A 25381-nucleotide genomic window follows, 5' to 3' on the forward strand; every position below is an offset into this window, starting at 1 on the left:
CTGCCCCCTCTCACACAGACCACACACACTGCCCCCCTCTCACACAGACCACACACACTGCCCCCCTCTCACACAGACCACACACACTGCCCCCCTCTCACACAGACCACACACACTGCCCCCTCTCACACAGACCACACATACTGCCCCACTCTCACACAGACCACACACACTGCCCCCTCACACTCTGCACCCCCTCACACTCTGCACCCCCTCACACTCTGCACCCCCTCACACTGCACCCCCTCACACTGCACCCCCTCACACTGCACCCCCTCACACTGCACCCCCTCACACTGCACCCCCTCACACTGCACCCCCTCACACTCTGCACCCCCTCACACTCTGCACCCCCTCACACTCTGCACCCCCTCACACTCTGCACCCCCTCACTCTGCACCCCCTCACACTCTGCACCCCCCTCACACTCTCCACCCCCCCCTCTCAAACACACTATTCTGTTGTCTTCTCCTGTGCTGATGGGATGATACCTTCCAAAGCACCTTATTCTTTAACTACCAGTTCTAATATGCAGTGCTAATCTATTCATATCTTCCACCCACCTCCTTATCAAACTCCCTGTTCTCTTATCTTCTATCCTGCTAATCTGCTGTGCTTTTCCACCCTTCTCAAAGTACGTTCTCATCTCTTCTCCTGTGCTGATCTGCTGCTCTCTTACACCCCACCTCCTTCTTTAACTATCTATTCTCTTATCCCGTACACACACACACACACACACAACCACACGCACACAACAACACACACACACACAACCACACACACACAACCACACACACACACAACCACAAACACACACACATAAACACACACACCTATCTGTCGCCATCACTCTATCTGTCGCACTCACCCTCACTATATCTATCTATCGCCATCACACTATCTATAAATCTAGCTCCCTCACTCTATCTATAGCCATAACTCTAAATATATATATATATATATATATATTGCCCTCACTCTATCTATATATCGCACTCACTCTATATCTATCAATCTAGCTATGTATCTATCTGCCTCACTCTATCTATCTATCTAGATATCGCACACACTCTATCGCCCTCAATCTATCTATCTATCAACCTCACTCTATCTATCTGTTGCAGAGACTCTAGCTATCTAACTATCTATACCCCTCACTCTATCGCCCTCACTCTATCTATCGATCGCACTCTATCTATCGATCGCACTCACTCTATCTATCTTATCAATTGCCCTCACTCTATCTATACATCTATCGTCCTCACACTCTCTCGGTCGATCAATCTAGCTATCTATATATCTATAGGACTCACTCTATCTGTATATCTATCTATCGCCCTCGCTCTATCGCCCTCGCTCTATCGCCCTCGCTTTATCGCATCACCACAGAATCACTCGGGGGCACAACAACATCACTATGCGCTACCACAGCATCACTGAACGCCACCACAGCATCACTCGTCGCCACCACAGCATCACTGAACGCCACCACAGCATCACTGAACGCCACCACAGCATCACTGAACGCCACCACAGCATCACTGAACGCCACCACAGCATCACTGAACGCCACCACAGCATCACTGAACGCCACCACAGCATCACTGAACGCCACCACAGCATCACTGAACGCCACCACAGCATCACTGAACGCCACCACAGCATCACTGAACGCCACCACAGCATCACTGAACGCCACCACAGCATCACTGAACGCCACCACAGCATCACTGAACGCCACCACAGCATCACTCGTCTCCACCACAGCATCACTCGTCTCCACCACAGCATCACTCGTCGCCACCACAGCATCACTCGTCGCCACCACAGCATCAATCTGTGCAACCTTTCAACAACAACTGGTTCAAATATGTTCTCTCAATGTTTCAAACTTTATTACAAATGTCCCAAAATGATAATATTTCTCTTCTGTTCTTGGATATTCGTCGCAATAAAATACACTAAACGTAATCTTCACAAAAGTTATTTACAAAAGTTTAAGCTATTGCCATTATAAATTACAATAACTTTTATTTAAGTATTAATTATTTTGAAAAATTAAAAGCCATTGTTATTTGTAATATCAATACATCTAAGTCACGTAAATAAAACACATATTGCCTTACAAATGCTATAGGTGTCACATTTGCGAAAGTTAAAACTATTGGAATTGTAAATGGCAAAGCTATTAATTTAGCTATTTTCAAAACCAACACATAAATACAAAATTTGGCATTTACAATACCAATAGCTCAAACTTTCCTAATGCGAGACCTATTGCATTGCAAATGCTTGTTTGTTTAGAAACAGTAATTCTTCTAATGAATTGTCAAAAAACCACAGTGTACTTGGTTAAGAGGTAGCATTAAGAACTTTTGATGGTTGACCTGTACATGAGTGTTTGACTTGTGTTCCTCTTTAAAATAGTTATTAGTACCAAAGGAGGTAGAGAACAGCCATTATTGATTGTATTGTGTGTGCATCATCTAGATCATTTAGCGCATACGTGCGCCATTCTACTGCATTATTAGTTCTTGCCAATGTATGGTTCATGAGCTGTAACTGACACAAGTGTTGCTTCTGCTGATGTGGCATTTGCATATTTAATGAGCACAGTAAATTACATTATTATGTTGGTAGACATGGGAGGCGTGGCATGACAAAATGGCCAAGCACAGGGATTGAGCCCAGTCTCCCAGGACCCTCATCCTAAATCAACATAATCCTTTTGCTGGCACTGAATGAGAGCCACCCAAATCTCCGAAAATCTCAGGAATAGGTCAGACATAAACAGTTGGTACCGAAACTCTTGAACCAAGGGCAGGAACTATGCAGCTGTTACAGAGCCGAAACCTCAAGATGGTGGCTGCAGCTCTTCGCGACCCACAGAAGATGTGCGAGTGCTGAGGCTGTGCCACTTCAGGAGGTGAAGTGAGTGGTGAGGAGGCCACGGCTGTGCCTCTGTAACCGCTATGTAGTGTAGGCCGAAGGCAACTGAGTAACGTCATGGAGGTCACAGCGAGTAGGTGATCTTAGTTGCAGCTGGTGGGGTGTGACTTTTCCCCTCCGCGATGGGTGTGAAGCTTGAGTGGAGCTGGCTGGTGGATGTTGCCTGCGAGGACTACCTGGGCCTATTTTGAATAGACTCTGTGGGTTGAGCCACGGATAGAAGGAGGCTTGCACATGGCCTGGTACATGTGCCGAGTGCCTCCTGGATGCCGAAGGCCCACACCGCGAGGAGCTGCTGGCAAATAGAAGTGGGCACCCTGATAAAAGCTTGACTACCATGCAGCACATTCGGGGGAGCGGCCATTAGATAGTGAGAGCACGAGTTGATATAAAATCCGGAGCACAAGCTGTGTGGCTCCTAGAGTCAAGCAACATGACCTGGGTGCACACCCCAAGGCGCGCTCAAGAGGAGCGTCCTGCCATAAACAAGGCCTATAAGAGAAAATTGTGGAAATAAAGTCACAGCCTGATACTAGATTGTGCAAACCCCATAAATGGGCTGATCTGAAACTGTTCAGCAGTAAGTAAAATGCACCATTTTAACTTGGCTCTCTGCCCCCTTTCCCCTTTCCCCACCAAGAGCTGGCCGAGGAGGAACATGTCTTAGCGCATTTTATCAGGACTGCACTGCAACTTGCAAACCTGTTGGTGCTCCTTGCCATCAGGAGAGCACACTGAGCACTGGCTCCTCTGCCAACTTCTGGGACCCTCATAGCCTGGCTCCTCAACTACCATGACAGGAATGTTATCCTTCAGTAGGTCAGATGTAACTAAAATACTAGATATGAAGACCAGGTCATCAGAATTGTCCCTGATTATACCCAGAAGGTGCAAAAACAGAGACAATCATTTGTTGAAGTAAAGCAGAAATTGATAGCCATGAACTTTAAACGCATTCTGCAGTTCCTGGTCAAATTGAAAATATTGCACAATAGAAGATAAAATGATTTCACTATTCATGAGAAAATGTGGGAAAGGCTGGAGACCGGGGATAGGGCAGGGTGGAAATCGGCCCCCTGCAGACACAATGTGATCATGTAAAGGCTTCATAGATCGATCAGACAACAGATGATCACGCAGGTCAACACCGAGGGATACAACAGTGAGGTTCCAACAAGATGTAACACTAGGGCTGGTGCGACAATAGGAAGCACACGTGAAAAATCAGTGGCCAACAGCTGCGCCTGAGACCGGCTCAGGAAATACACCAGTCTAGACATAGGACATAGCCAGGCCAGAGTGGTGACAATATCCAGCCTGAGGGACACTCGAACACAAGCCGAACAGAATGTTTTGTGGAGCAGGGGTGAGGAGGTGGGATGCACACCACATTTCACACAAATGTACACAAGAGGGAGAGCAGGTTTGTCACGTAACCTAGTCACTTGCTGTGGGTGAGGGTATCACTACAATTCTTTCTGAGTAAATTACATCCTGAGCAACAGACCAGGCTACTAAAAATCACAGACTGTTTGATTTTGTGACAGAGCCCCTCACAATAAAACTATGAGAGGTGATGATTGAATGGGTGATCATGATCGGCGAAACAGAGTATCTCTGATGCAGATGACACCTTACTAACTGTATCTGACACTGTCCCAGTTGTCTACCCCCCGATTGTTGCATGAGCTAGACCGGTTTGGAAAATGTGTCCGGACTGCAGATAAATAGAAACAAAACAGTGGTGTTTCCTTTTTCAGCCTTGGCGAGTAGAGTCCAGCAGGACCTTCCAGACCGGAGACTGAGTTGGAAGAAGGGCAGGTTCGCATACCTGGGAATCCATGTCACCCATACAGCAGATAAACAGTACTCCTACAATATGGCAAGAGTCCTTCAGGGCCATATGGCTTCAGTTTGACTCTGGAAAACCTTCCTGCTCTCTATTGCGAATATGGTGCTCCTTCCATGATGCTTATATGTTCTACAGAACTCCATGTGTCCAATAGCTAAATCTACCTTTAAAGAACTAGATTGCATTCTGGTCTCATGAGGATGGGCAAGTAGAGTAAAACTGTAAGCCATAAAATATTAAAATAAGGAAGAGGAATCCCTCAGACTGCCAGACCTGAAATTATATTATCTGGTGACACAGTTGCAGAACACGTCCCGCTGGTGCATGGAGCAATATAACTGGGAGAAAAGACTGCTTAGGGGACTAATGGGAGAGACAACACTACCAGAGTGTCTCATGAAGGGAAGCCACCTCACCCGAGAAATCCCACACATAATACGACAGATATTGCATGCTGGGAAACTGGCAGTTGAAATGATATTGAAGCGACACATGTTCTCGATTTTTAAAGATCAGGTGGCTTCAACCATTCCTCGTAGTAGGCCAAGTCATGTCCATGGCCCAAAGGAGGGCGGGATTAGTATCTTTCATTAGGTGATCTGTACCCTGCTGAAGCATTTGTGACCGTAGAAGAGTCTTACCGGGAAATAGGGTAGGTCAAGAGCAATTTTTACAAGCCGTCAAATACTGCCATTGAAATACGGACTAGCTTCCCGGCCAACCCAGAGGACATCCACCCCACTTGAGATTCTGTTAAAAAGAGGACAAAGCTGGTTTTAAAAAACCTTAGTGATTGGGAATGGTCATATGCTCATGTGCAAGAGAGCGAGTAATGCCAGATTTAAATTGGAACTTTTTAATATCCTGCTTTGTACATTCCTCATCCCACTGAGATTACACAGGATGTATGAAGACTGTTGCCCCCCGTGCCCAAAATGTAGAGGAAAATGCTTTGTTCCTGCATCTGTCCTAGGCTTGTAGATATGTAGCCAACATCTGGAGGGAGGTGGTCACAAAACTGAAACGGGTGACCACTATAAAAGTGGAGTGCACAGTAAAGCAGTGCCTGCTCGGCATTATCTCCAAACATAACAAAAAGAATGTGTCCCAAATTTGCAGCTCTCTGGTCGACAGGAATACAACATTCTGCAGGAATTAGACCGAAAGCTCCAGGTGACTCCTGAAGTCACTTCACCTAGCAAGGTGACCCCTCTACTACTCTACTACCCTCTCACCTCCTGGAAGAGGAGGACTCGGATGATGACGGTCCTTTCGGATATGCCCATAGCCCTTTGGAACTGCATGTTAAGTGCCAGGAGGAGGATTCTGAAGAGGGGTGTGAAGGGGAACAGGACTATGATCCTCCCCAGGACTACCATAGAGGATATCAAAAGGAGGTGGTCTGTATGCCGTCCTCGCTGATTTCGGACTTGCAATTTATGCTGTCAGACTATAAACAGAGGTTTCCAACACCATCCTCGGCTCCGGAACTGGGCTCAGTTCCCACTGGACTAGCCTCTGTGCCTTCCACCCCTCCCTTCCCGGGTGCCACCACCGCTGCTGCAATTATTTGACGAACTTCCACCAACTACTCCTTTTATCCAATAAGATACCTCGGATGATGACCAAGGGGGATACGGACCTCCCAGACCCGCATGGGGAGTGGGATGATTATATTATCTCTACTCCTTCTCCGGTTCCTGTGGATTCTTCGCCAGGGGACATTGGTGGTTTCCACTATCTGCTGGAAAGGGCGACCAAGAGGTTTGTTCTACCTATGCCTTCGGCGCAGACAGACTGTTTCTTATATGATTTTAAGGAACCCTATAAGAAAACTGTAAGAACCATTCCCATTGTAAATCATGTATGGGAAGAGGGTCTTAAAGTCATGAGGACCCAAGCCACCGTGGTCCCGGTGCTTCCTTGATTAGAAAAGAAATATAAAGCCCCAGAGAATAGCCCGGCCTGCCTAGTGAGTCGGACGAAACCAGACTCAGACATATCACAGGCAGCGGAGCCGAAGTCGAAAAATCTGGCAGCTCCTCTTACTACATCTCTGAACAAAGAAGGCAGACGTCTGGACAATGCGGGCAAGATATTCTCCTCTGTCATGCCTCCTGTTCAAAGCAGCTAACGCTTTAGCGATTCTGGGCTGCTAAGACCGCCACATGTGGTGTGATCTTTCTCCTTACCTCCATCAACTACCTGAGAACAGTAAAACTGAAGCAAAAAAGATCCTCCTCGAAGGAGAGGGCCTCCTCTGAGGTCATTGATTGTGCAATGGATATTGCTACAACTGCTTTTCATTCCCTGGTGGGAGCAGTGGTCTTGCGTAGTCTGGGTTGGCTTCGAGCAACCTCGTTTAGACCAGAGGTCCAGAACAAAATCTTAGACTTTCCATTCGATGGAGAAGCTCTCTTCGCAAAACATGTGGATGACGCTCTCCAAGACATAAAAAAGGACACAGACACCGCGAAGTCGCAGGGGATGCTTCAATACCGCAAAGTTCCTTTTTGAGGAGCAAGGGCTAGAGGGCTTCCTTCATATAGAGGAGAGTACCAACAATATAGATACTCCTCTCACACACTTGCCAACCAATCTTACCGTCCGCAGTATAATCAGCGACAAGGTCAGTCAGTGGCCTATTCAAAATCGGCCCGAGAGTCAGAGCAGGACATCAGGGGAAGGATTCTTCAAGAAGTCAATAGCGGCTTGCAGGCTCTGACTACTGTTCCTTCCCCTCATCAACCACCTGTAGGGGGCAGGATTTCTCTATACTTCCAAAATTGACAACAAATAACCTCAGATCGTTGGGGGCTCAACATAGTTCGATTTGGCCATACGTTGGAGTTTGTTCATCCTCACCTAATTAACAAAACATCTCTGTCTCCTGCGCTTAGAAGTCCAACAAATGTTGCTAAAAGGGGCAATAGAACCAGTCCCTTTATCCCAAAAAGGAAAGGGATTCTACTCTCGGTTCTTTCTGGTTCGAAAGACTGTCGAAAAATGGCACCCTATCCTAGATCTGAGGGAGCTCAATACCCATCTCATAAAGCAGTCGTTCTAAATGATCTCCTTACGAGATATACTTTGACTTCTAAATTCAGGCGATTTCATGGCCACGTTGGACCTAGAGGACGCATATTTTCACGTCCCCATTCATCCATCGCCCAGGAAGTTCCTTTGCTTTACAGTAGCCAAGAGCCACTTTCAATTAAAAGTCCTCCCTTTCGGCCTCAGATTAGCATCAAGAGTCTAGGTCTTACCCTCAACAGGGAAAAATCAAACTTGTGTCCGTCCAAGAACTACAATTTTCTAGGAGCCATGTTGGACACATCCCTGAACAGGGCATTTCCGTCACTCGAAAGACAAACCAAACTGATGTCAATGGCCCGTATACTTCTAAAAAGAAGGTCACTTTCAGTTTGCCTCTACAAGTCCCTTCCGGGATCTATGTCGGACTGCATTCCTCTAATACCCCACTGCATCCTACGAATGCGTCCTTTCCCGGAGGAACTGGACTTAGTGGCATCAGGCGCAAGGATCTTTTGAGGACATGATCACGGTCACTACACCAATGAGAGAAGCCGCTTCATGGTGGATTCACAAGGATAACATTTCCCAAGGTCTCTCCTTCTTGGTCACCCCAGCTCCTCAGATAATTACGACAGATGCATCCCTGGAGGGTTGGGGAGCGGTCTTACAAGACTTCCAGATAAGTGGTCGATGGCAACAGCATCATCGTCTTTTGCACATCAATCTGCTAGAACTCAGGGCAATTCGCTTATCCCTATAGGCGTTTCTCCCGAGAATAAAAAAATCACCAGTACTGGAAAGAACAGACAATACCACGGCCATCCATTATGTCAACAAACAGGGTGGCACAAGATTCCGTCTGTTGTCTGTGGAAGCTCAGGGTATCTGGGTACGCTAAGCAGGCTAGTGTCAGTCTGCCACGAGAGGGAGCTGGACCAGAGGACACTGAACGACATCTGGGATCCTGGGGGAGTGCGTTTTCAATGGCATGGTCAGGCGCCTTTGTCTACGCTCCCCCCCCCCCCCATTCCTCTTCTCCCGATGCTTCTCAGGAAATTAAAGGCCGAACCCTGCAAAATGATTCTCATCGCGCCCTCCTGGCCTCGCCAGTACTGGTACACGGAGCTTCTTCTGTCGGTGCAGCATCCTATTCATTTGGATCCTATCCCGTCATTGCTGACGATGTCCCAGGGCCAAGAACTACATCCGGATCCCAAATCCCTACAATTATCAGCGTGGCTCCTGAGCACATAAAGTTGCTCGGCCTAAAGCTATCTGCAGAATGTAGAGACATTCTTTCCCAAGCTCGTACTCAGAGTACAAACAAGACATACCGCATGAAGTGGAAAAGATTTTGTCACTGCTGCCAAGAATCGGGCGTTCATCCATTCTCTTCTTCGGCTCATGAAATCCTTCCTTACATCCTTTCTCTGGCAAAAGTGGGCCTGGCCCATGCATCTATTAAGGTTCACCTCGCGGCCATCTCTTGTTACAGGAGAACATCTTCAAGCCCTTCTCTTTGGTCAGTAAGAATAATTAAACAATTTATAAAGGGGATTTTTCAAGTCTTCCCTCCGATTAAGCCTCCTCCACCACTGTGGCACCTTAACGTGGTCTTGGCTCAGCTCATGAAAAATCCCTTTGAGCCTATCCACAAGGCAGACTTGAAATTCCTGTCGTGGAAGGTGGCTCTTCTTCTGGCTCTTACATCGGCTAGAAGGGTTAGCGAATTGCAAGCACTCACTATCCAGGAGCATTTTCTTCAGTTCAAGAACGACACGGTAGTACTCCGCACTAACCCGAAGTTCATCCCCAAGGTGCCCTCGGATTTTCACTTAAACGAACCTGTGGTTCTTAAGACTTTTATCCCTAAACCTACAACTCTGGCTGAGAGATCACTTCATTCACTAGACATTCAGCGTTGCTTAAAATTCTATCTCCAAAAGACTAAACACTTTAGAAAGTCACCTCAACTCTTTGTGGCTTACAATCAATCAATCAATCATTTATATCGCGCACTACTCACCCGGAAGGGTCTCCAGGCGCTTGGGGGAGCGGGTCTGCTACTGCTCGAACAGCCAGGTCTTGAGCTGTTTCCTGAAGGCGAGGTGGTCCTGGGTCAGCCGCAGGTGGATGGGCAGGGAGTTCCATGTCTTAGCCGCCAGGTAGAAGGATCTTCCACTGGCGGTGGCTCTCTGGATGCGAGGAACGGCGGCGAGGGTGAGGTACGCGGATCGTAGCTGGCGGGTGGGCGTGTAGAAGGTCAGGCGGTCGTTGAGGTACCTTGGGCCCAGGTCGTGGAGGGAGTTGTGTGCGTGGGTGAGGAGTCTGAACGTGATCCTCCTGTCGACAGGGAGCCAGTGCAGGTCTCTCAGGTGGCCCGAGATGTGGCTGCGACGGGGGACGTCCAGGATGAGTCGGGCCGAGGCGTTCTGGATACGCTGAAGTCTTTTCTGAAGCTTGGCTGTTGTTCCGGCGTAGAGGGTATTTCCGTAGTCCAGTCTGCTGGTGACGAGGGCCTGGGTGACCGTCTTCCTGGTTTCGGTCGGGATCCATCGGAAGATCTTGCGGAGCATGCGGAGGGTGTGGAAGCATGATGAGGAGATGGCGTTGACTTGTCTGGTCATCGATAGGGAGGAGTCCAGGATGAAGCCCAAGTTGCGTGCGTGGTCCGTTGGCTTGGGTGCGGTGCCTAGAGCCAGGGGCCACCAGGAGTCGTCCCATGCGGAGGGTGATGGTCCAAGGATGAGGACTTCTGTCTTGTCCGTGTTCAGTTTCAGGCGGCTGATGTTCATCCATTCGGCGACGTCTTTCATCCCTTCGTGTAGGCTGGCTTTGGCGGTGTCGGGGTCTCCAGTCAGGTAGAGGATCAGCTGGGTGTCGTCGGTGTAGGAGATGATGTTGAGGTTGTGTTGGCGTGCGATGGCAGCGAGGGGTTTCATGTAGACGTTGAAGAGGGTGGGGCTGAGCGACGATCCTTGCGGGACGCCGCAGATGACTTCGGTGGCCTCAGAACGGAACGGAGGGAGCCGTACTCTCTGTGTTCTGCCGGCGAGGTATGAGGTGATCCATTCCAGAGCCTTCCCTTGGATGCCGGTGTCGTTGAGGCGTTGGACTAGGGTGCGGTGGCAGACAGTGTCAAATGCTGCGGAGAGGTCTAGGAGGATGAGTGCCGCTGTTTCACCGTTGTCGAGCAGGGCTCGGATGTCGTCGGTGGCTGCGATGAGGGCGGTCTCGGTGCTGTGGTTGGTTCTGAATCCGGATTGCGATGGGTCGAGGGATCCGTTTGTCTCGAGGAAGGCGGCCAGTTGCTTGTTGACTACCTTCTCGATGACTTTGGCAGGGAAAGGAAGGCGCGAGATGGGGCGGAAGTTCTTGAGGTCGGTCGGGTCCGCTGTTGATTTCTTCAGCCGTGCGCTGAGCTCGGCATGCTTCCAGCTTTCCGGGAAGGTGGCTGTGTCGAAGGAGGTGTTGATGATGTCTCGGAGGTGGGGTGCGATGGTGGAGGTTGCCTTGTTGAAGACCTGGTGGGGGCACGGGTCGGTCGGAGATCCGGAGTGAATGGTGTTCATCATGCGGGCCGTGTCTTCGGGGGTCACCTTGGCCCATGTCTGGAGGGTGGCGGCGGGGTGTGTAGGTTCGACCGATGGGTGCGGGGGTGGAGCGCCGAAACTGTTGTGGATGTCGGCAATCTTGCGGTGGAAGTACGAGGCGAGGGAGTCGCAGAGGTCCTGTGAAGGAGAGATGTCATTGTTGCCGGTGCTGGGGTTGGAGAGCTCCTTGACGATGTTGAAGAGCTCCTTGCTGTCATGGGAGTTGTTGTCCAGTCGTTCCTTCAGAGATTTCTTCTTGGTGGTGCGGATGAGCTGGTGATGTCTGCGGGTGGCGAGTTTGAGGGCGGTCATGTTGACGGCGGTCTTGTCGAGGAGCCAGGCCTTCTCGAGGGTGCGGCAGGCCTTCTTGGAGTCCTTGAGTTTGTCGGTGAACCAGGGGGCCTTCTTGCTTCTGGGCCTGTTGAGTGGGTTCTTCAATGGGGCGAGGTTGTCGGTGCAGGAGGTCAGCCACTGCGTGAGGTTGCGGGCTGCTGTGTTGGGGTCCGTTGTCCTGACAGGTGGGCTCTGGCCGAGGGAGGTGACGAGCTGGTCGGCGGTGATCTTGCTCCAGTTTCTGTGGGGAATCTGCTTAGGGTGGTGGTGGATCGTGTTCTTTCTGAAGCTGAAGTGGACGCAGCTGTGGTCAGTCCAGTGAAATCCGGTGGAGTGGCTGAAGGTGATGTGCTTGCTGGATGAGAAGACGGGATCGAGCGTGTGGCCGGCGTAGTGGGTGGGGGTGTTGACCAGTTGCTTGAGTCCGAGGTTGTCCAGCAGGGCGGTGGTGTTGCGGTCGTTGTTGTTCTCCAGGTGGAAGTTTAGGTCCCCGAGGAGGATGTAGTCGGTGGAGGGGAGGGCGTGTGGGCTGATGAAGTCCGTGATGTCTTAGCAGAACTTTTGTGCGCGGTCCCGGGGGTCTGTAGATGAGGGTGCCTCTGAGGGTAGTCTTGGGGTCGGTGTGGATCTGGAAGTGCAGGTACTCAGCGGCGTTGAATGCGTCGATGGAGTCGGTCGAGATGCGAATGGTGCTTTTGTGTACGATGGTGATGCCTCCTCCGGTCTGGTTGATGCGATCCCTCCTGATGATCTTGTAGCCGTCCGGGATGGCTATGGCGATGTCGGGGGCTGAGGAGGCGTTCATCCAGGTTTCTGTGAGGAAGGCGACGTCTGGAGATGCGGTGTCGAGGAGGTTCCAGAGTTCCACGGCGTGTCTGTGGACGGAGCGGGTGTTGAGCAAGATGCACTTGAGGTGGTTGTTGTTGTCCGTCTTGGTGGGCGCGGTGCCGGGTCGGAGGCAGGAGAAGTTGCAGGATCGGCAGACGAAGGGTCCATGGGTGCGTCGCGGGGATGCTCTGCGTAAGGGTTTCCCCCTTTCCAAATAAGGATTTGCACATTGGATTTCCAGCTCTATCCAGTACTGTCAACAATTAGCTGGGGAACCCATACAGGGGAAAGTCTGTGCTCACTCCACGAGGGCAGTCCCTTCCTCTACAGCCCTCTTTGCTGGGGTACCTATCCGGGACATCTGCAGAGCAGCCACCTGGAAGAGTATAACTTTACCAGACATTACTGCTTGGATTCTTCGATGCACAGTGACACTGCAGTGGGCCAAGCAGTCTTGAGGAACCTGTTTCAGTAGTGGTGAGCTTTCCTTCTCATCCCTCCTTCCTTTTTCTTTCCTAAGATCTTCGCTCATTCTTTGATAAATGTACTGTTTCTGGATATATTCTGCTGGCTTATAAACTTTGATGATGCCTCTTGTTTGTTTCTCTACGTCTTTGAATTTTCCATTGGATTGCGCTTAATATAGTCTTGATATTTTATGACCTCTAAATTGAGGAAATGTTTTCCTTTCTCTAATCTTTTCTGTGCATTATTTACGGTTGTTAAATATAATAAGAACAAAATAATTTGCTCATGACTGCTAGCTACTCTGATTCAAACATGTGAATCTACGAAAGTTCCAATACTGGAGTAAGAAAACAAGTTACTTACCTGTAACTTTAGTTCTCCAGTATTGGAAACTTTCATAGATGGGTAATAGTTAAATTACAAATTGAAATTCAACATTATAAGTCCATACTCATTTTCAGATTGATGAGCGACCAAACAGCTGAAAGCACTGTGAGGATGTGAGTTACTCTACAGTTTATTAAAGCCTGTATGTACTCCCAATACTGTATGAACACTGTCACATTAGTCAAGTGACTTTTAACAGATAAATGTGCCATAATTTGTCTCCTATATGTCTCCTATGTGTTGCATGTTTTTTTTTTCTTTTTCAGGTTTAAGTTACTACTTGTTCTATGTTACATTCTATCCTATATTACGACAACAATAAAATAAATGCCCCCAAAAAATGTTGGTAGACATGCCATGCTCAGCAAGTAGCCATGGGCATTTGCTAATTGGATGACTTTCACCAGGGTGCGATAATGTTTAATGTTGTATGTTCTCGGGTAAATAAATTGTGTTGGGGCGGACGGCTGACTCACATGGCCCTTTTTAGGTCTCGGCTAGCGAAGGCTGCGCTTGCGCAGTCTCGCTGTCGAGATTTAATGTTTTCCAGTAGTGGGGCTTGAACCCGCCCCTCTTCTCCATTGGCTGGCCTCTTAAATGCTGGTCAGCCATTGGAGAAGAGCTTTGTCTGTCAATTCAAGCCCGTCTTTTTCGGATTTGAGGGTGTGTTTTTTCGCTTCTTTCTCTTTTTTAAGCCCCGTCCCTTTTACACTGGTGGGCGTGTTTTTTTTTTTTTTTTTACAGGGACGTTCTTGTGTTTATTCTTGTCTCTTGCTGGGTCGGGGAAGGACTCTTCCCCGACCCACAGCTGACTGACAATCATTGTGGCCTCACCCCGAGCATCGAGGGAGAAGTCCTTCAGACACCGCAGCACAGATTCATGCCAGGATTCGGTACGCGATTACTGCTGCCTAGCTCTGATTAGCTGAACTCCGCAGGCCGCCCCAGCTTCTTTCCAAGTCACCGCTGTGAGTAATCAGGCCGTAGCTCTCCTTGCTGGTCGCCTGTGTGGCGACATATATCGCAGTTTCCTGGGGGCTTGTCTCCAGCTGCTGTGTACTATGGAATTTGGGGATCCCCTACTCACTATCGGTCTCTATGGGCTTAAGGTGCCGGTTGGTTTGGGTCCCTGCACACAATTTCAGCGGCCGCCGTCCAGGCAGACGGCCTCGTCTCTTATTACCTATATTGCCGCCCAGTGCTCTTTGTATTTATGCTGTTCCTGGCCACCCCGCCCACCAACAGCGACTCGCCGAGGCCACTGTCGTCGAAGTCGGTTCACCCTCTGAGGTCCGCAGAACTCCGTAGGCCGCCACAGCTTCATTCTTGCAGCTGGTCTCGTTGCTGACAAAGGGGTTGTTGCCGTCGGGTGCACTGCACGGACACCTTTCGCGAAGAGCGCCCCCGGCACCGCCTCCTCGTCTGTCGATGTCAGGACACTTGGAGGCTCGATGATTTCCGCGCCTCAGAGCTCTCCTTTTCTCCGACACAGCCGCCAGGCTCAGTGTCCGCACCCCGCCACCATCTTGGGTCGCCTGAGTCGCTCCCGGATTTGTCGTCCACAGACACTCCTCACAGGGTATTAGTCTTCTTTTTTGCCCTTCCGCTGCAACCGCTATACACTAGGGGACATCAGGCCTCCTTCTTGGTTAATTAAGGGGATCATGAAGGCAGGATTAGTACCAAGATTAGTTCCGGGCTTTTAGATTGGCGGATTAACACGTTGCGCACAATTACATTTTTTACAAGTAGTAGGCACTGTTTCTCTTTCAGCTGTCTGTTCCTCCTCTTACTTTTTAGTACAGGAGACAACAGTCTTCCATTTCAGCCTAAGGCAACTCAAGGTGGCAAAAACTGATCAAGAATGGCTGTTAGTTAACAAAACTCATAGGACCTGCTTTGAGGAAATTTAAAAACATTATTTTAGTAAGATTGTGTTGGAAAACCACACTCCCACACTGGAAGGGTGGTGGTGGTCTTCCGGACACACTGTGGTAGCTTGGCTCGAGTGGTCAGGAATCAGGCTCCGTGCTAAGCATACGACATACCCAAACAATAACCATGCGTGCATCCGTTCCAAAAATGACTCTACACCGTAAAAATTATGAAAATATCTTTCTTTATCTTCTTTTTCTCTTAGTTGCTGATTGGATAAATGAATAACAATCACAATATACAAACTTTTTAGAAAGTGCAGGTTAAATAAATACTGGCTTAATGATTCAATAAATAGGGGTGATCATAAATACTGAAGGCATAAATAAAAGTGCAATACATACAGGCAATTAAATATTCTGAGGCAATAAATACTGTAAACCAATAAATATTGTGCATCAATAAATACTGTGGACCAATAAATACAGTGGAACAATAAATAGGTTAAATACAATAAATACAGTGCCCCTAATAAATACTTAAAAGCTGACAGTGACACTCATGGAATCAGATCACTTTTGAATTCCTAAGGGCTGATTTGGCCCAGGCACAGCTTGTGGGGATGTGGAAGGCTTGAGGGTGTCTACTCCCTGGCTTGGACAAGGCTGAGGCCTAAACTGAGGTAGATAAAGGGGGGAAATACCAGAGACCTGGCTCTCTCTCTCCACACAACCTCTCTAGATTAGTCCCAGTTCACCCCTGGCACAGTCAGGTTGGTTCCAGCACCTCCCTAGCCCCTTAGAGCTGTCTCTCAGGTCTCCACAGGGCCTTAGGCGCCCTCTACTCCACTTACTGCCCTTTTTCTGATGCTCCGACGCCGCTGGAGTCGTGTCGATGCCGTGAGGCGGTTCCGGTTCGATGTCGGCGGCCTCGGCACAATGTCAGTTCTTTGACGACGCCGGCAGGCGGCTCCGGTCTCGATGTCAGCGGCCTCGGTTCGATCTCGACCTCCGTTTCGATGGCGTCGGGCAGTCTTTACTCGACGTCGACTTCGGGCGGCTCCGGTCCGATGGCGACCTCGGATTCGATGACGTCGGCCGGCCTTGCCTCGATGTCGACTTCCGGCGGCTCCGAAGTGCGATCCTCACTCCCGACCTCCGGCACGATTCTCACAGGTTCCGGCGACTCCGGAGTGCGATCCTCACTCCCGACCTCCGTTACACTTCACCTCGGTCTCCGACGACTCCGGAGGGCGGACTTCACTCCTCCGATGACGCCGCTCACACGACCTCGGGTGACTTCCTCCTCGACCTCTGGTATTCCTCACGACCTCTGACTGCGCCCTCTCTCGACCTCTGGCGGCTCCGGGTACGACGTCCGCTTTCCAGTCGGCGCCACTTCTCCACCTCGGGCTCCCGGTCTCAGGCTACTCGACGTCGGACTCCAGGGAAACCAGTTTCCAGGTCAGGATCTTGCTGTTCTCTGTTTCTAAGGCCTGTTCCTGCTGTCCAGGTCCTTAGGATGGGTTTTCTTGCTTCTTCCCACACAGGGCTCCAGGCTGGGCTCAGTCAGTAGGGACTAGTATCAAGGGTGGGTTTATGGACCCCACTCCAGGCACGAGTTTCCACCCCTGCTGCTTCACTCCTTCCTCCTTCAAGTTTCTGCTGCTCACTCTTCACCAGTCAGGTGCCAACTGCCAGCTCCAACTGCCAACTCTCTGTCTTAGCTTCCCAACATTCTAAACCGCCTCCAACTGTCACAGGGTTCTGGAATGTTCTGGAAGGTGCTAGCAGGTTCCAGTGGATGCTGGTGATGTCACAGGTGGCCACCATTTTGTGCTCCAGGCCCTCAGACAGAAGTTTCAGGGGTAGGTAAAATGGCTCCCTGAATCTGCAGCAACACGAAAAAGTCTGGTGGTTCCCAAAAAGGAAAAATTCAAACAGGGTTTGAGGCAAAAGTGGGACAAAATAAATAATGATGAGGAGGGACCACCCAAAGGGCTGACAGGTCTAACAGATTGGGTCTCATGTTTAAATATGTTTTGCAAGTGCAAAAGTGTATTTTGTTATTTGCTAAATCACTTTTTACTAGTCAGGAAAGCTTTCCCGACTTGTCAAAGGGGTAATGCTTCTTATTTCAAGTCGCAAAAAGAAAGGGTTGTTTAAAAGTGCCGCCCTCCTACTTCACAAAAGTGCTGTGGTGCGGACACTCGGAGAAAAAACTGCACTCCACTCCAGGAGCATGCACATTTCTCTCTAGGTAGAGGGGCCCTCGGCTCCGTGGTTAGCTGATTCTGCTTAATCTTAGACATTCACACATGCAGGGTTTGTGTACTCCTTCCCTCTCAGCAGGCAAGTTAGCTTCTAGGTTAAAGAACAGTAGATGTTTCAGCACAAATGGCTAATATGCTGCATTGCTAAATACATATAAGGTCCCAAAGGCGAGACCGATGCATTGCAAATGCTTGTTTTTAGCATCTGCCCACAGATTACATTTATCTGTATGTTGCAAGCGCTCTTGAGGTCTGTATAAGGCCATTGCAGATAATGGATGGATACTCTCTCCGATTGACTTTCATTATTTCCTTAATTAATTGAATACAATTTCACATGCATGGTTCGAATGCACCTCCCTGCGCCTGTTTGTATTACAGGCAGTGCAAGCCAGACCAGTTGATTATGCCAATGCTTGTCCCATTTCATTTTGGCCCAGTGTTTCTCTGTGAATTCACTTTAATAGAAATTTAATTGGAAGCTACAACCTCAAGTCTCCTTTCAATTCTTCTGTCGTAATATACACAGCAGCCTGTTTCTCCTCCTTGGTACTTCCATCTTAAGAAGCAGCCACATTTTTGTCGTATTCAGGACCCTCCAGAAGTATTGTGGAGAGAAATGGTGCTTTCTAAAGAGGGTGGTAAGAAGCACAAACACAGTTTATTAACAAGATGTCACATGGAAAGCAACATTTGAAGTGTACAAAATATGTGAACTGTTTCATTTTGTTGTTTTAGTAATTCTTAATATTTATGCATTGTCATAAAATTCAACAGTTAACGTCCACAAAAGAGATTAGTTTAGAATAGCACAGTTTTTGGTCCCAGATTTGGATACAAGTGCTGTGCGTACCTGTCAATCATCTTTCTAAGGCTTATCGTCATTGTTTTGTTCCTTTTGTGTCATCTGTGCCCTGTGCCATGGATTTTGAAAGAAACTCTGAAAAAGATTTGCATGTCGTTAACAGACTGTTAGTGTTAAATCTGTACCATACTGTAGGATCTTGAAAAAGGATAGTTTGTTCTAAAATAAAAAAAATACAAGTCTGCCCACTGCCAGTCAGTTTATTCTTAAATTGTCAAATAATGTACAAGGCATATAACGTATTTATTTCTTCCAGAGATGGGAGAACTCATTTGAATATTGAATAAACAGTGAAAAGTTTAAGGAAAGTGTTTTTTCCCCTTTATAAGTATGTAATGCTCTCATTTTACTGAGCTGGTCAATGGGTGCTTTCTCAGTCTCATTTGTTAAATATGGTTAGAGCAATTAATTTGATATGATCAATCTACCACTTAGATTTCCATAACATAGATTTTATAATCTTGGTGCGACTGGTATGACTGTACTCTTTTCATAGTGAAAGTTGTAGAAAACTTTCTTTTCTTACCATATTGTTTTACTAAAAGACAATAGAGTGTCTTTAGTTTATGTGGTTTTAAAGTTATCTTTGTTTACACCCTTTTCATGCAGGTTGTTCCGCTCTACACTGACAAACATCCCCCAAACGCAGGCCTTATTGAACAAAGCCAAGCTTCCCTTGGGACTCTTGATTCATCCCTTCAAAGACTTGTCGGTATGAGACACAACATATTTGAAATAATTTCGAATTTCTACTAAAGTTGATCATTTTCCAGTGAGTGCAAAAATAAGACTAAACAATTGCAGAGTTGTTTTCACGAAACAAACATTCCCCATAGTCTTTCTGTCCAGCCAAGCTCATAGAGTTGAAATGCTCTATTTGAAAAGATATAGCAGGCAGAAAGGTGACTTGCTGCTAATAAGAGGGAATGTTTATCTTCCACCCTATCATAAGTGGTTTTGTTCAGTTTTCTATGAAGCCTGGTGATATACTCTGCATTTGTTAGAAGCATGTCTGCTTCAGCCATGGTTATATTATTTGACCATAAGCACAACATCTGTAGCTGCAGTGAAGCCAAATGATCTGTTGCAAATTCTCCATAATGAAGGTCTCAAGGCAGATTCCCCCTAATCTAAAGTGCTGGGTATGGTTCTAACCATACCCAGCACTAGTCTGCTAAATAGTATGTAGCACAGAAAAAAGCATTTGAAGAAAGTTCTCGAGTTTGCCATCAAGTATACGACAATGATAGTTCAAAAGGTATGAAAGGGCCTGTTTGTACCTGTATGTATAGACAAAAAAGGAAATTTTGAATAAGATCGAATCTTTGATCGGTAGCAGTCAAGGTGTATCCTAACTTGAGTAATTAGGATACATTTGCATGGCTCTAGGCCTAACACCAGCTGACCTGCCACTTTCTGGGAGAATTGCAACTAATCAGTAGTGGGCTACAAAGACCAGCATGCAACACATTGCCATAGCAATGCCTGGCATTGGTGGTAGTACACAACATTGTGCTTTACTTACTTCTGAATATCTCTTCACTTGAAAAATAATGTAACTTTGGTCCTTGCCTTGCTAGTAGTTTTTTAGGAAATAACGCATTACACAGAAAACCAGCAGAAACTTTCCCCTGGAAATAGCACAGGCAACAGCTTTCATGCGAAAACATAAAACCAGTTGTATTCTTATTGTATCTCAGCAGGCAGACATTTCTAGGTACAGAAAGCACGAAGATGAGGCTTCTTTATCTGGTTGATTAATTCACAACTAGAACCATAAATACAGACCGCTCCCATAAGGAGGTTTTCATATTCTCTGTCAATTTAGAAGTACTGAAAATAATATTGCAATATCTGACTGTTTTTGATAATCTTACCCTGGTTTCTGGCACAGGCATTACAGAAGTTTAAACCAATCAGGCAAACTTTTTACCTAGATGTCTCAATTTTATCTGTCTGAGTTTTTTTTTTTTTAATACAACCTTTCCGCTGAGCAAGCAGTTTTTCTTTTTTTTTAAATCTAGGTACTCTGTTCTAGTAACCCTGAATGAAGCCTTACAAGCAATTCCTAGTTAACCCTGCATTTGATAAAATTATTTTTTTTTAAAATGAATTTTTATACTGTAAGAAAGGCAAAAACCAGCATATTTCCCCATTCTTGAACCTAAGGCAGTTGCAGCATCTAGGCATATATTAGCCAATTTTACACCTCCCTTGCTACAGCCAAGCGCCTAGAAAGGGTGGGTATTGCTTTGTTTCAAGAATATATATAGAATGATTCAACCTTCAAGCTTCGTTTTAGTACAGAATCTGCGCTTGCAGCAGTGCTTGAGCCCGAGATGCATTCCTTATGAGGACAGTATTTTGATATATATTGGTGTTAAACCTACTTAATCAAAATATTTTACATCAGTGCCTCCAGGCTGCCTATAAATGTTAGTCTTTAACTATCTGGATGCAATCATTTTCCCCATTATAGAACAGTATACATCACTTACTGCACATATTAAAAGTATGTTAGAGAATAGCATATGCAACCATTGGATAATGATATGAAGAGTAGGCATACCATCTAATGAGGAGCATGCAACGTTGTGTAAGCTTTTTCTGAAATGTGTCTGACCTGAATCTTCAACAATCGCATTTGCGGAAATAATTCACACCATGCACTCCAACATCAAAAACGCTCATCACGTTCCATAAATGCAATTTTGAATCTTAACAAAACCAAAAAATAGAAACTAAATAAGGTGAGCAACCACAGCCCAGGCTGAAATAAAAATGATGGTGAAAATTCACGTATGTCTTGCGCACCTTGGTTAACTGCAACATAGGTTTGGGTTGATAACTTTGAGTGGATTAAATGGCAAAAGGTACAAGATTTTAAATTGAAAGTGTGTAGAATGGTAAATTGAACTGTGCTTAGTTTGTAAACGAATGAGTGTCTGTGCCCAGAGCTCTGCTTATAATTTTGCGGGCGGTGCTATCAAACATTGGCAGGCTGGATACCAAGGCTGTGTAGTCTGGACGCTCCCTAAATCTACCACCAGACTCTGTCTACCTGTTTACTTGACACTTGCAAGTTGTTGCTTTATCCCTTTGTGGCTTTTTTCTGTCTTTCTCTTCCTCTGTCTTTGCACTTTGTGGTTTTCTCCCTCTTGTTTTCAGTAAATTTCTGATGTGGGACAATAAATTCAAAAGCATTTGAAGGCATTATTTATAAAATGAGTGCCGATGGGCTCACCTGCAAACACCAGCTGAAATTGAGCACTGAAGTTAATGTTTATATCTTCTTTTAAATGCCAAAAATTGGAATTGTGTTTATATAGCGCTTACTGCCCCTGACGAGGTGTTGAAGAGCTTTATGGCGAGTGGTGCGCTACTCTGGAACCCAAGGTTCGAGATTAATTTAGTGTTTATTGTTGACTATTGCGATTAGTCATGTGCTCTTTAGAAAAATTGCATGCATTTACTCCAGTTACTTTGTGATATATTAATGAGTTAGTTGTGATCATTAGTGGAGGCTATGTGGTTTCAGCTGAATGGATGGTGCGATAGATAGGCTGGTCGAGATTGTTATCTTGGTTTACAAGGACAGGGTTTTGAAGAGGAGAGGTGATCGATGAAATGAGGTATCAGCCAATTTCAGAATTCCAGGAAGAAGGATTAAGGCAGGCATGAAACTGGTACAAGGCTTTACTCAGGAATAGAAGGCATGCAGATGGTGGAAGGTAAAAAGACGGTCAATCTGAAGAAAGAAAGTAGAGGAATGAAACGTAAGAACATAAAGGTAAATTGTTAATGCAGGATTTATGTAGTATGGTGAGGTTAGTCTTTCTGCAGTAGAAAGCAATCGGAGGATGTAAGCAGTAGAAAGAAGCATAATTATTGTTCGAAGTTCCGCGCCTACAAATATTGCGACTTTCCTCTAGTGTCCCAGGGAAGCGGGCCGCCTGCCTGCTCAGACGGTTGAGTAGGGTCCATTTGGCTGCAGAATAAGGGGATTGGTACTCTAGAAGACGAGGGAGCAATCTCTGCTAGAAATAAAGCGGAATTGTTTGCTGTTTCTATCTGTGGTGGCCTGTGTGAGGAGGTGGCCGCGCCTGTGACACTGAGGTGACCTATGGAGCTGTCAGACACCATTCACTTCATTTTTGGGCCTGGGAGAGGAGCGGTGCCTTCCAGGATCTGGAGCAGGGCATCTCCAGTGAATGCCTGCAGCTATAGTGTCTGTTGGAGGCTGCCACAAGACAGGAGGCGTTACCGCCTGGCACAGGGGTGCATTGACAGCCTAGTTGTTGTAACTCCTCATTCATCCACCAGGTTCAGGCCTGTTATTTATAATGGAAAGTGACTGACACGAAGCAAAGGTAACCACAAATACCATCATAAATTCAGTGTTGCTTCCACTCATCCACTTCAAATATATGTACAGAGTATATCCTCTCCAGAACGGGCAATATTTCTTGTCCACAGGCCTTGGACATGTGACCTGCTGTGCCAATTGATTCTGAAATATTGTTCCTCCATGTTCAAGGCATGTGTAGCTGTAGATACACATGCTTTTCATATTCCTCCCATCTAGTGTGTCAGGATGTGTGAAAGTTTTTCTTTGAAGAAATATTTTGAGTCCTGAGATTGAGGTACTCCTCCCCTTGGTGATAACGTGATGGGCATCATCTCCATTGTTGAATTGTTTTCTTCATGCCGTCTGGTTCGGACGTGTGCTTGCGTGCCAGGTTGAGACCTTTACGGATCTCTCTTCGGTTCCCAATCCACTCTAATATGCGCTGGTATTGTTTTAGACCGCTTTTTACGATCCTTCGTATGAAGGGAGATTCGCATGTGGAGTTGATGCTCTCCTTTTGCAGCCCCTCCAGGGCCTCACCCTTCGGAGCATTTGAACTTACTCTCACTCGACAAACGGCCCTGCTGGTATTGAAACAAACGTCTTTAGTTTCTGCTCCCGCTGTCACCCAAAATGTACCGACTCCCATCAGGTCTGTAACCTGTGTTTGTCACCGGAACACAGGAAGTTGAATTGAGACCTGTCGCGCTATCCTATCGAAAAAGAGCCTCAGAGACCATCTGGTACGCCGAATCAGGATGCAGCAGTGGTGCATTGAAGACACTTGCGACCTCTTCAGCCACGAACACATCCGTGAAGTTCACCACCCATAGGCTCCCGTAGCTGAGGAAGAGCCATTATCTATTGAAGACCGTTCAGAATCTGAACATGAACAAGACTTAGAAGTGACTTAGACCATACCGTAGATTGAAGCAGTGAGTAATGTACCCCCTGCCCCATAACCCTTTGTTAAACACCTTAAGACACCCAACACCTCTACAACAAGAAGTATTCGACCACCACCACTGCTAATGGCCATGGTCGGCACAAAACGACTGGTACGGAAGCCCCGCTCCCTAGCTCGGCCCGATGCACCAGCAGAAGCCTTCGGCATCGACAACCCTGGCACCCACCCACCCATCAGTACCGAGCCAACCTTTAACATCTACCGCTTCGGCACCTACTGGAACCTCGGTGACAAAGCACAAACACGGCACTGAACCAAAACCACGTTCTAAGTAGGCACCAAAAAAACTGTGGTAACTCCGGTCAAACCTATTCTCCATGAGGTAAAGACGCAAAACCGAGACCAATCCAGATTCAACTCAAATTGGATTGGTGGTGCAACCCATTTTCCCCTGATCGATCTCAAATCGTACCATCAAGTTTTGTTGTCCGTACGGTCACAAGATCTGACCACGTTTGTAAACCCTTTTGACGCTTTTACATTTTTGAGGTTGCCTTTTGTACTAGTGTATTACTTGGAATGAAGTTGTTGTTTGAAGGCGTCAAAGAGCTGCAAGTGTTTCAGGACGATATTTTGATTTATGTGAACGATATTGTTGTACACAATACTTTAGAATGTTTTCTCAGGATATTGAGTGTTAGAGGAATGGCTGTTTTTTTAAGGAAAACTTTTTTTGGTGAACAAATTGGAGTAGTTAGGCCACACAATCCCTATGGATGTCATTAAACCCCAAAAAATCATATCAATGCCATTATTAGAGCTTCGCCTCCCACTGATAAAGGTTCACTGAGGTCCTTCCTAGGTCTCAGTGAATATTCTGCACATTTTGTGCAGATTTACGTCATGTGTGCTGAACTTTTATGGTGTTTAACATGTAAGAAGGAGAAATGTATTTGATCAAAGGACCAAGACACGTCATTTCAATTTATAAAGGATATGATTTGAACTCCTCCTACCTTACAACCTTTTTCTGGCACGGCTAAATGTGCAGTAACAGTGGATGCCAGTTCTATTGGTCTTGGTGCGGTGCTGCCCCAATCACACAATGGTAAACAACGCACAACAGCTTTTATCTCATGCACACTTAGTACAGCAGAATCCCACTACAGCGCAATTGAAAGAGAGGCACTAGCTTGTGCAAGGGACGCAGAAAAGTTCAAAACATGCCTTTGGGGGAACTGTTTTGAACTGCTAACTGATCACAAACCTTTAATATATCTAATGAATGGTAATGGGACAGGATTGGCTTCATCTAGACTTTTGTCCAAATTTCAAGAATATAATTTTGTAATCCAATACATACCCGGAGGAACCAATTTCAGAGCTGATTTTTGATCTCAGATACCACTTGAAGATAGTTTGGTTTTCAAAATACATCCGGATGAAGAATGTGCTTTTTCGGTGACAGATGAGTCAGTGCACACTCAGGGCTCGAAAAATCATTTAGTTTTTGCTAGACCTGCAGGTCTACTAACCTATAAAATCTACTCGACCTAACTGAAATGCACTTGACCGCTGTCTGTGAAAGCAAGCAAATGTGACCAGTTAACAAGATTTAAAGGCATTTTTATTGCTTATTTACTTTGTGAGCAATAAAGATGCCTTTAA

At 46.7% G+C, this 25381-nt stretch overlaps 1 protein-coding gene across 1 annotated transcript in view; it reads left to right on the plus strand.

The window, feature by feature from the left end:
- SEC24A (SEC24 homolog A, COPII component) overlaps positions 1–25381 on the plus strand; it is a 595056-nt gene that overhangs the window by 190562 nt on the left and 379113 nt on the right. Inside the window, exon 7 of the mRNA XM_085617984.1 lies at positions 19068–19170. Within this exon, the coding sequence (XP_085474110.1) occupies positions 19068–19170 (103 nt within the window). The remainder of the gene's footprint in view (positions 1–19067; positions 19171–25381) is intronic.

The sequence above is a fragment of the Triturus cristatus genome, chromosome 7 (assembly GCF_964204655.1).
Source record: "Triturus cristatus chromosome 7, aTriCri1.1, whole genome shotgun sequence".
NCBI lineage: Eukaryota > Metazoa > Chordata > Amphibia > Caudata > Salamandridae > Triturus > Triturus cristatus.